At 38.8% G+C, this 12,057-nt stretch overlaps 1 protein-coding gene across 3 annotated transcripts in view; it reads right to left on the reverse strand.

Moving 5' to 3' along the window:
- Positions 1-8,635: 8,635 nt before the first annotated feature.
- Positions 8,636-12,057, reverse strand: part of osbpl5 (oxysterol binding protein-like 5) — a 41,051-nt gene continuing 37,629 nt past the window's right edge. For all 3 annotated transcript variants that reach the window (XM_053641222.1, XM_053641223.1, XM_053641224.1), the window contains 4 exons: positions 10,939-11,068; positions 10,718-10,832; positions 10,491-10,593; positions 8,636-10,098 (listed from right to left, as the gene is read on the reverse strand). In XM_053641222.1, the coding sequence (XP_053497197.1) occupies positions 9,969-10,098; positions 10,491-10,593; positions 10,718-10,832; positions 10,939-11,068 (478 nt within the window). In that variant the 3' untranslated portion in view covers positions 8,636-9,968. The remainder of the gene's footprint in view (positions 10,099-10,490; positions 10,594-10,717; positions 10,833-10,938; positions 11,069-12,057) is intronic.

The raw sequence follows: 12,057 nt of genomic DNA on the forward strand, positions 1-12,057 counted from the left end.
ATCAACATACAGTTCGTCTTTGTTATGGTACCGTATACAGTTTTGGGTGTTTCATTTTTTATTTTAAGCTTCAAGTGCAGTTAATTATTTGTCATGCAATACGTGCAAATAGCCGACTACTTGAAGCAATGGGCTGCATATGAAACCACACATTTACCTACTGTATAGTAGCCGAAATACATGTATCTTGCCTACTATATAGCAGGTGAATGTGTCCTATCACAAACTGCGGTGAAAACTCCCACACGACGTTAATAGTGTGATTAAGGTGTGTACATGTCTATAGTGCACTTCGATAATGCGACTAAAATAGGAATACTCCACATGTCTTAATTCGATTTGTGTTTACTTCGAGTATGACTTTAGTCGGATTAAGGTAATCAGAAATCGCTGTTTATATGCTAGTTTCTTAATCAGAGTATTGTCTTAATCGGGTTAATATCAGATTATTGTTGTCCATGTAAACGTACTGACTGTGTGGTGTCGAGTATTGAGCTGGACATCACATGGAGCCGGATGTTTTTCAATTCTTGCTTGTCATACTTTTTAACAAAGATCACATTGCTAATAGCTGGCCTCAACACACAAAATAAATATCTGACTGGACAATTCACACTGCTAACTAAACCTGTGTGATGAAAATAATATCTCTGTGCATTTCCAGAATGTCCATTATAAAACGTACAGTGAAATAGAGTTTCCAGGTTGAAACCAGGACAGATGTGTCATGTTTCTGTTTAAGCCCTAGGTGTGGGCTGTGGCTGTGTATATGTGTGTGTATCTGGGTAGTGTTCATGCCTCTCCGTGTATAAAGAAGTGTGCTCTATAACAAGACCTGACAAGCACACCACAGCTCTAGTCACGCTTGGCCTTGCAGCTCGCACACACTGCCATTGAGACGGGTCGGAGCAGTGTGCCGAGTGTGGGCGGACACACAGACGAGTGCAGAGTGTAGATGTGTGAGCCGCTGCTGTGTTTTGGCCCCTCTTTCACCCCGAGGGCTGCTTTGAAGTGAGCTGACAGACTCTGCCAACTCTGGAGCCAGTCTCACTCATTACAGGAGACGTGTGTCAGATTTGAGATGAGGAAGTGAGACAACGCAGATGCAGGTGTTATAGCAAACCAAACAGACACACTTCACTATGACTTTATCACGCAGAAGAGGGCATATAAACCAAGTAACACATGCAAACCCAAGCAGTAAAGTGCAGCTGTAATTAGAGCACTTCGTCATGCAAGTGGCTCTCTTTACAGACTGCTCATGGGGTTGTTAAGGACCAAGTTAGTCTTGATTAACACTTTATCCTCTGAGATACTGTGTATTGCAGAGACAAGTGTAATTCCTTAATACTTAATACTTGATAACATTAATAACTGGTGTAGATTTTGTTTCAACTTTATGAATGACACAGTGCTCCTGAACCATAAATAACCATGAATAAAGTTTTATCCTAAATATTAATAAGCTTACATTTACTTAGAATATATTACAAAAAGAATGTACTGGTGACTCAATATCCTGACACCACCAAATTGCCAAAATAAATAAAAATGATGTTTTATAACTATTTATAATTATAAGGTGGCATGGTTTTAATAACAGTAATCATAGTAATGTCATAATTGACATAATTTTATTAACATTAAAGAAGTCACTTATGACATTACCATGTCATAACTAATTTGCAACTAATTAGGTTAATGGGCAACAGGTCAGTAAGATGATTGGGTATAAAAAGAGTATCTTATAGAGGCAGAGTCTCTCAGAAATATAGATGGGATAGAATCAGGATAGAAGCAGATGTTGCTGTAAAACCTGTATATACCTTTCAGCATTGATGGTGCCTTTCCAGATGTGCAAGCCGACCATTCCATAGGCACTGATGCACCCCATACCATCAAAGATGCTGGCTTTTGAACTTAGCACTAAAAAGCCGGATGGTCCCTCTGCTCTTTAGTCCTCTTTAGTTTAGAGGACGCGGCGTCCATGGTTTCCATTTCAAATTTTGATTTGTCTGACCACAGAACAGTTTTCCACTTTGCCTCAGTCCATTTTAAATGAGCTTTGGCCCAGAGAAGACGGCGGCGTTTCTGGATCATGTTCACATATGGCTTCTTCTTTGCATGATAGAGATTTAACCAGCATTTGTGGATGGCACGACGAACTGTGTTCACAGACAATGAGTTCTGGAGGTGTTTCTGAGCCCATGCAGTGATTTCCATTACAGAATCATGCCTGTTTTAATACAGTGCCGCCTGAGGGCCTGAAGATCACAGACATGCAATATTGATTTTCACCCTTGTCCCTTGCACACAGAGATTTCTCCAGATGCTATGAAGCTTTTGATGATATTATGTACTGTAGATGATGAGATATTCATTGTCTTTGCAATTTTACACTGAGGAACATTATTCTGAAATTGTTCCACAAATTGTAGACACAGTTTTTTGCAGATTGGTGAACCTCTGCCCATCTATACTTCTGAGAGACTCTGCCTCTCTAAGATACTCTTTTTATACCAAATCATGTTACTGACCTGTTACCAATTAACCTCCAGCTGTTTCTTTTTAGTAACACTTCCTTATCCAGCCTTTTGTTACCACTGACCCAACTTTATTGTGTTGATGTGTTGCGGCCATCAAATTCAAAATTACCTTATTTTTTCCTTAAAATGGTACATTTCCTCAGTTTAAACATTTGATATGTGTTCTATGTTCTATTGTGAATAACATATGGGTTTATGAGATTTGCAAATCATAGCATTCCGATTTTATTGAGATTTTACTCAGTGTTTACATGTTTGTCTTTTGTTAGCCAGCTAACTCTGATGAGTGATGTATATTTACCTCCTCAAATTAGTGAACTGTATAGTCAGTGTATATTAGTCAATCTAATATATGTTGATGTGTGTTGATTGAGCTGATGCTGATACATCGAGTATAACTTACAAGTAACATTTACAAGTAAATAAGTGCTACATTATCAATGATACTATGAGCAGCCATGTTAATTTGACATCATGTGCTTGGGTTTAAGGAGACTTTCCCGACTTTCTATGTAGGAATTCCGAATTGTCTTTGTTTTTCCTAGTTGGGGTCAGAAATTCGGAGTTACGCGTTCTAATTTAATGCAAAATTTGTTTTCCTGAGTCTTGATTCCACTCAAGGTTTCTTCTTCATGTCGTCTCAGAGTTTATCTTGACAATATCATCTATGGCTTGATTATTATGGATCTAAATCTAAATCCGGATTTCTTTAAAATGACTTTGTGAGAATGTCTATGTGCTGTATAAATAAAATTGAATGGAAATACACAGGTTACCTTCATGAACTGCAGTGGGCTTAAGCAATATAATTTGAATTACATCATGTTTACGAAACAATTTTTGATACAGATTATTTACACATCGGGGCAGGCGAAATTCAGTTAAAGCTTTCGAGTCAAAATCTCAAAGTCTCATGAGCTCAAGTCCAAGCAAATCTAAGTCCACAATTTGAATACTGTAGAACATTAGGACAAGCAATGCCACTGTAAGGAATATGAACATTATTTATTATCACATTAAATTGCATGGCTGCTCGCGCCAGTCAAGGTTTAGACTGACTGTAACCAAGCCAGCACCTAGCAAATGTGTCTGCTATTATACACAGTACATTAATTCTTCTGTCTCTGTAGACATGCTGAAAGTGTAATGAGTGAGTAGGACTGAAACAGTGGCTCTTGTTTGCTGTGAGAGAGAGCGAGAGAGAGAGAGGGTGAGTGTGTGTGTGTGTGTGTATGAGAGAGAGAACTCTGGTCTAGTCCTGCATGTCTAGGCATGTCTCTCTCACGTCTCTCAGAGCGGTGCTTGAAAAGACTTCAGAATAGCTGTAATTACTGGGTAAACATCCGCACAAGGAACCAAACCCTGTTCATTCTGACACACCTCAGTCTGCTCTCAATGGCTTACAGATAATAAGAGGTGAAGGTGATGACACGCAACTCACTTCCTCAAAGAAAGCCTAACATAAGGATTAAACAGCAAGGGTTCCAGAGAATACAGCAAGCATTCCTGACTAAGCAACATTTAAATTTACCCACATGAAAAATGTTAGAATTTACTACAGTAAACTGTAGTAGATTGTGGTATACTGTAGTATATTATAGTCTTTACTACACTTTGTTAACATATGCTACAGCATACAGTAGAAATGACAATAGTGAATTGATAAACAGTGTTTTAAATATTGGAGTTACTATGTATAGAATACTACTGGATATTACACTGTGTTCTAGTGTTCATTATAATGTACTACAAAGATTTACAACATTTACCTGTGCTGTGAAGGTTGTCACACGTATTGTAGTACCATATAGTACAGTAGAATATTTACTACAGTAATGTAGTATCTATTACAGTAACAGTAAAGTAGAATTATCACAATAAATTACGCCATATCACTGCAATATACTACATTATCTTTACTACAGTTAGTTTTCTAAATCACTATAGTATTTACTACAGAAATTCTACAACATTTTCCATAGTAAAATTAAAATTTTTCATGTGGATAGCTTCTAAATTTGAGAAAACAAACAAACAAAAAAAAGCAAAATGAACCGGAAGAAAACTAAAGAAAAGACACACATCCTTACTTACTTGTCCTTAAAAAGAAGCCACATGTTAATAATCACCTGATTCAAGTAAACTTTGCACATGATTTTTACACACTTCCCATGTAGTGAATGCGATTTCTCATGATTTGCGCTGATGTATTATTAACATTCGAGTTTCTGACATTAATTATTGTTTTTAACATGTGATCACACACTGTTCACACTGTATTTTTGCAGGTTTTGAAGTTATTTTTCATCCACTTTGTGGTAGAATCTCGGTGTCTGTGTTTTCACCATTCATAACGGTGTTCGTAAACACTTTGATACCTTTTCATACCTTTCTCTGGACCTGTAGACAGGACAGTGTTTTCTGCTGTTGGTCTTGGTTTCCTCACTCTTCCCATTGATTTTACTGCTTGGAAGTTAAAGTGTTGACTCCTCTTTTAAATAAGTAACAAAGTAAACATGTTCACTGTCTTAAATCATTAGATGTTAGACATCAAATAAATTTGCTGGAGCGTATCAACAAGGATGTGAACTTTTGAGCCTGCCAATAAAATACTTGCTGGCTTAGGATCAGTTAATTTAATATTTAGACAATACTGTAATGGGTGTTCATTTACACACAGGCACCAAGAGGGATAATAAACATTTGCGCTCAGCTTTAATCTTACTTTTAAAATATACTGGCATGTGACCATGTAATATTTTATGGACCCTTTTCATAAAATAACACTGGTGTAAACGCAAAACATGTTCCACCATTCAAAAAAAAACAACAACAACAATGCAGTAAACATTTTGATTTCCAGTCTATTTCACTGAGCTGAAGTCATCCTCTCTCCAAGAGTGAGTCAACATATCCTGCTAACTTCTATTTAATGTCAGGCTGCATAGCAACACTGAAAAAGTTCCCAAACTCTGGAAATGTATGAGAGCAGGAAAACAAAAGTCCTGTTCAGCCATGAAGGCTGGAGTCATGTTGGAGAAATATGGAGGAAGCATATCAGTGTATGCACATTAGTGTGGCTGCATAGCACATCAGAGAACAGGCTTAACCCCTGACCCTTACGCATGGATCCCAGCCTAAGGGCATGACATCATCCGAACACCCACAGATGAGCTTCTGGTCTACCGGACACTCAGCAGTGCAGGGTGCACTTCCCCACACACAAAGGAAGCACCTACAGTGTGAGTCAATGAATGAATGTTAACTTACATCTGTTCATACATGAATAATGCCTTCAGGTTATCTATAAGCTTTAATTACATAAGAACAGCTATGAATTATGGATTCCAAACATAAAACTTCAGTAAAGGTGGAAATAATCTATTAATAATGGATTTTGTACCGTATATACAGTAGGCCCATACATTTCACAAACAAAAAATAGTGGTGCACATGATTCCCTGAATAAAAAAAAGCACACAGAGCAGTGGGAGGGAGGAATTCTTTTGTGTGACGTCCAAGCACACATGTGGCCTAATTTGGCCCTGAGGTTCCACAGCACTTCCGGCAGCCCCCGCAAGCGTCCAAAACACAAAGCACCAGTGTGTGCGCGCCCACAGTCAGACATGGACGCTGTAGGCCTGGGCTTATTGCCACTGTGGCTCTGGAAAGAAGGAGGATCAAAACACATTGAACACAGAGCACTGTGTGAGGCGCCATGAAAGGCCAGTGTGTGGAATTTAGTACAATATGAGCAAATATACAGGTAGTCAAGTAAGAAATCCAAACAAATAAAGCCTAAAGGACAGGGGTAGCTCCAATGTCAGACAATGCGTTATTTTAAAAATGGAGCAAGACCCCAAGGTTTTGGGGTAACTCAGATTGGTCCTAATACATCTGTAAGCATTGCATAAGTATTTTATAATGTAATGCAGACTTTTGATGTAATGCATGCTAATCCTGAGATACCAGTGAACTTGACCCCCTCTGCCATCCGGACCTGCCCGATCCATCCTGATGTCCAACTTCTGTTTGGAGTTCTCATCACTTGGAAATCACTCACTGTTGCTGAGGATGGCCCCACATGGACAGTCTAAAGTTCAATGAGATTACTGAAGATGGTACCACTTAAAAACCATGAAAATGGCTTTGGATTTGATATGAACAGTTTTGCTACGATGGCTAGGACTACAGTTGCGATGATAGCTTTAGGAAATGGTTCTGCACTCAAGTGTCCATCAGTCAACAAAGTAGACTTCATGTGAAAACTATAATGAATTTCCTGGTTACACAATCACACTTGTTGACCATGTAGTACACGGCTATTGAAGGGAATTATTTATAATTGCACAATTTGTTGTTATCCTGATGAGGATGGGTTCCCTTTTGAGTCTGGTTCCTCTCAAAGTTTCTTCCTCAGATCATCTCATGGAGTTTTTCCCTTGCCACCGTCACCTCTAGCTTGCTCATTAGGAAACAATTTAGAAAACGATCTTTAATAGATCCTGACTTTATATACTTATGTAAAGCTGATTTGTGACAATTACCATTGTTAAAAGCACTATACAAATAAAATGTAACTGTATTGAAGTTCATCACATATGTGAGCTGAATGTGGTAATGAATACTGTTATGAAGCTCTGTGTATACCTTCTACAATTTCACTTATTCAAAAAGCCATAGGGCAGCCGAGTGAGTGAAACTGGAATTGATATATACAGTATATAATATATGCAAGGTAAGCATTAAAAAATAATTTTAATTTCTAATGTCAAAAAACCTGTAATATCATTCTGACATTACCTTTTACAAAAGATTCTACAAAACTTATGAAGGCCTCACGAACGTTAGTACTCTTCAAAAAGTGTACTGAAAAAGGTAATAGGAATGAATGGGTTCACAAAAAAAAACAAAAAACAAAAAAAAAACAACCCCCAAAATTTAAATTAGCCTGTCAGGGGGGAAAATGCAGTTAGAATAGTAGATAAATGCTTAACGGTACAAAAAAGGACCTTAAGGCCTAATATGAAAGAATTGGTTCATTTTCTGTAACAGCAGCTCTGACAGTAGTGCTGGGTGTAAGGCTAATCACAAGTTTAAATGAATGCACTTATATATATATATATATAATAAAAAAGAGAGAGAGGCTGACGAGGGACCAGTTGCTTGTAGCTGCTATAACACAAGTGATAACAGGAATTAATTTCTCTCTCGGATGTTTTCCACAATATTATCTGTTACTATAAATGCATAAGAAGCGTGATGTGTTGACCTTTAATAAATAAAACATTTTGTGCTGTTGTGTGAGAAGATCTGAACTTTTCTGGATCTGCTGTTATAGGAAAATAATCCATTTTAGGGTTGTTACACTTCACACTACCTCATTGTATTTTCCAAAAACAGCATGCCCTGATGTGTTTTATTCCTTAATTAAAGTATACAGGCTTTCACAGTAAATCTACCCAAATCATTAAAAGCCTGAGAGATATCCAAGAGATCTCACTAAATCTTGAACACACAACTGTTTGATCAGAAAACAATCAAAGGGACTGAAATAACATCCCTTGGGTGACAGTTTTTTGGTGAGTGTTTGGTTAGATTAAACAGCATATAATCTTACTCACAGACAAATAAGTAACCAGTGATGAAAACATTAAACATTACACGTAAGCCGTCCTCTTATTCACCAACCTGGACACACCTGTCTGCAAAGTCTAGTGTAATGCAGGTAAAAAAAACCACATAACCACCTTCTACTGTAGTTTTCTAGGCTAATTATAGCTCCTAAGGGCTCTTTGCTTTAAGTCCAGTATGTATGTCTTTGGTTATGTTCAGGAAGGAACCACACAGGAGGGTGGGAACTTGTCATGACTTATCACATGCAGTGCATTATTTTCCTTGTCTGAGGGGATTTGCACTTATTATCCCCAACCCCACACAGACATAACTCATAATACCTTGCTATTCATACAATTTTGGCCTCTGGTAAAAAGAGTTACATCTCAGAGCAGCACTGCCCTCTTGTGGTGATGAAAGAAAAGAAGCTACGCTCAAAATCAAAGCTGTAGAAAAGACAAAGTTGAAGCCAGTCAAAGTTGAAAAGTTTACTGTAGTGCTGAAATATGTAATAAGTATTGACATTCGGTGAACTATTGGTATTTTTTTTCTCAATTTAGAACAGTTTAACAGACTGCTGTAGAATGTAAAAAAAAACAAAAAACAAAAAACAAACAAGCATTTATAGCCATCTGCCTCTCCACTCCTACATTTATGGAGCCTTATGATGACTTTTTGAAGAAGCGTGCTAAACTTGCATCAGCTACAATGGAAAATTTGTGTGCTCCAAGTCAAATCACAACAGGGCTCTACAGTTTATCTGGTGTATGTACAACACAGGCAGACGAGAGAACAGCTGGCCGTCTACTGTATATCCCTGTCTCACCGTTCCACACTTTTTGCGGAAGAACAATGACCATATTGCTCCCAGAAAACCTGAATGAGTGTGATGCATATATTTTTTTTTAAAATAGCATGATTACCAAAAAAGGAAGAATCTAATAAATACATTCTCGATTTCATTTAAAATGGCATCGTGTTCCAAACAAATATATACATACTTGATCGCAGAACCCTCATCATATTCCTTATAAAAGACTGCAATGAAATTCAAGGCCAATATGAGTCAACAACCAACCCAAACGCTCCACCATCCTCACGGATCTGTATTCTGGCCTACGGCTGATTGTTCATTCTAGTTTCATGAGGACGTGCATCATTTATTCATTCCTTCATCCGTACAATTTATCGTTTGGCAACAGTGCATTTTTTAAGCGTAGGGTACAGAAACAAACATGTAAACACAAGTTAACAACTGAGGAATACTGTTTTGGTAAAAAATCATTATTTTATGTGGAGTCATATCGTTTGATCGGACATTAACACAAAAGCACGCAGAACTGCACTGATGGATGTTCTTCTATAGACTATTCTTTTGTTTTGACTTTTCTATTTGGCTTCAGCATTAAGGCCCAACAACTTAAATGGAGCGGGGAAACAGACTAAACATCACACATGTGCCGCTCACAATCATTCGCACCCTCACACTCTCACACCACAGCTGCCCGTGGAGCCTGGACGTGTCAAACACAACAACAAAAGTGAAAAATAAAATTAAAAAATGAAATGAAGACAATAAAAAGTTACACATCCGTCAGCAAGAGCGGCACTGCAACGGTACACTTTTCCCTCCATCTTTCATTGGTTAAAAAGAGTCTCGTGCTCCGTATTTCTGAAGTGCTGAGTGCCTGGAGCTACAGTCAGTGGGACCCTCAAGAGCTGTGTAGTGTTGGGAGTTTATTACTGTGTTTATTGCTAGGCAACAGTTGTGATGTGATGGTCTCAGGGCAACTAGATGATGGTCTCTCAGCTGAAGACATAGTTGATGAGGAGTTGGAAGAGCAGCAGGAGGCACAGAACGAGGCAGTGACGGACGCTCAGATGCACACTCTGCTCCGCCCGTCGCATCAGCTCACGACTCAACACACTCAGATTTCTGAACACACCGAAGACAGAGAGACAGAGACAGGAATTGTTAGTCTAGGTCAAGCAGAAAAACATTTTATTGCCTGAATGCATGAAAAGGTGATCAGATGTTTTAAAGGAGTGGTCAATTTGTTTGCTTTTTTTTTTTTTAAACACCTACTGTAATATTACAAACTGATTATTTTCTGAATGCTATCATGATTATTATAGAGATGGGAGCATACATTTATTACACTTATTCATTTAGCAGACGCTTTTATCCAAAGTGACTTACAAATGAGGAGGGGGCCACAAACTGACCCTTTAAGAGGTTTATTTTTTTGAAAGGAAATATTTTTGAACAACTGTCCTACATAAACCATAAGCTTGATGATTTACCAAGCCCATATCCATGATACTCACCTCTGAATGTCCTGCTGTGATTTCTGTATGGATGCTATAGAGGCCTCTACTTGTGCAAGGTCCTTCATTCCCTTACTGCACCTGGCACACTGGCTGCCAAAACCTAAACACACAAAATAGTGAAGCTCTAATGGGTTCATATTCTACTACTACTACTACTACTACTACTGTATTATACATCTTTATAATTGATATATAATTGATATATAATGATGTGTTGGCCTTGCCTTCATTGTCGGAGGATTCGTGTGTCGGCTCTGGTGTGCTGCTGCTGCTTTCTGTGTTCTGACTACAGCTGGACGGCTGGCTGCTTGACTTCCTGTGCTTTCCATGAACCTGGGCCTACACATAGACAAAAACACACACTCAAAAGGATGTATGAAGACAAGCTCAAAGTAGAAGAATGAGTTTTTTGAGCAAGTTCTCAAATGCATAAAGCCCATCTGACCTTCTGCTGGCTGCTCCAGTTCTGGCTGTAGGTGAAGCCGTTGTGCTGACGCCGGGGCTTTTCTTTGGTCTGGATGATGCAGTCTTTCTCAAACTGAACCAGGCAACAGTCAGGATCCCACGCTTTAGTGCTGAGAGGAAGAACAGAAACATAGGACATAATACAGAATATATATGTTATATATACAGTGCATCCAGAAAGTATTCACAGCGCTTCACTTTTTCCACATTTTGCTATGTTACAGCCTTATTCCAAAATGGATTAAATTCATTATTTTCCTCAAAATTCTACAAACAATACCCCATAATGACAACGTGAAAGAAGTTTGTTTGAAATCTTTGCAAATTTATTAAAAATGAAAAAACAAACAAAAAAAAAAAATCACATGTACATAAGTATTCACAGCCTTTGCTCAATACATTGCTGAAGTACCGTTGGCACCAATTACAGCCTCAAGTCTTTTTTGAGTATGATGCTACAAGCTTGGCACACCTATTTTTGGGCAGTTTGTCCCATTCTTCTTTGCAGGACCTCTCAAGCTCCATCAGGTTGGATGGGGAGCATCAGTGCACAGCCATTTTCGGGTTCAAGTCTGGGCTCTGGCTGAACCACTCAAGGACATTCACAGAGTTGTCCTGTAGCCACTCCTTTGTTATCTTGTCTGTGTGCTTAGGGTCGTTGTCCTGTTGGAAGATGAACCTTCGCCCCAGTCTGAGGTCCAGAGCGCTCTGGAGCAGGTTTTTATCAAGGATGTCTCTGTACATTGCTGCATTCATCTTTCCCTCCATCCTGAATAGTTGAAAAACATCCCCACAGCATGATGCTGCCACCACCATGTTTCACTGTAGGGATGGTATTGGCCAGGTGATGACTGGTGCCTGGTTTCCTCCAGACATGACGCTTGCCATTCAGGCCAAAGAGTTCAATCTTTGTCTTGGTCTTGGTCTGAGAGTCCTTCAGGTACCTTTTGGCAAACTCCAGACAGGCTGTCATGTGCCTTTTACTGAGGAGTGGCTTCCGTCTGGCCACTTTACCATTCAGGCCTGATTGTTGGAGTTCTGCAGAGATGGTTGTTCTTCTGGAAGGTTCTCCTCTCTCCACAGAGACACGCTGGAGCTC

Source organism: Ictalurus furcatus, chromosome 14 (assembly GCF_023375685.1).
Source record: "Ictalurus furcatus strain D&B chromosome 14, Billie_1.0, whole genome shotgun sequence".
Lineage (NCBI taxonomy): Eukaryota > Metazoa > Chordata > Actinopteri > Siluriformes > Ictaluridae > Ictalurus > Ictalurus furcatus.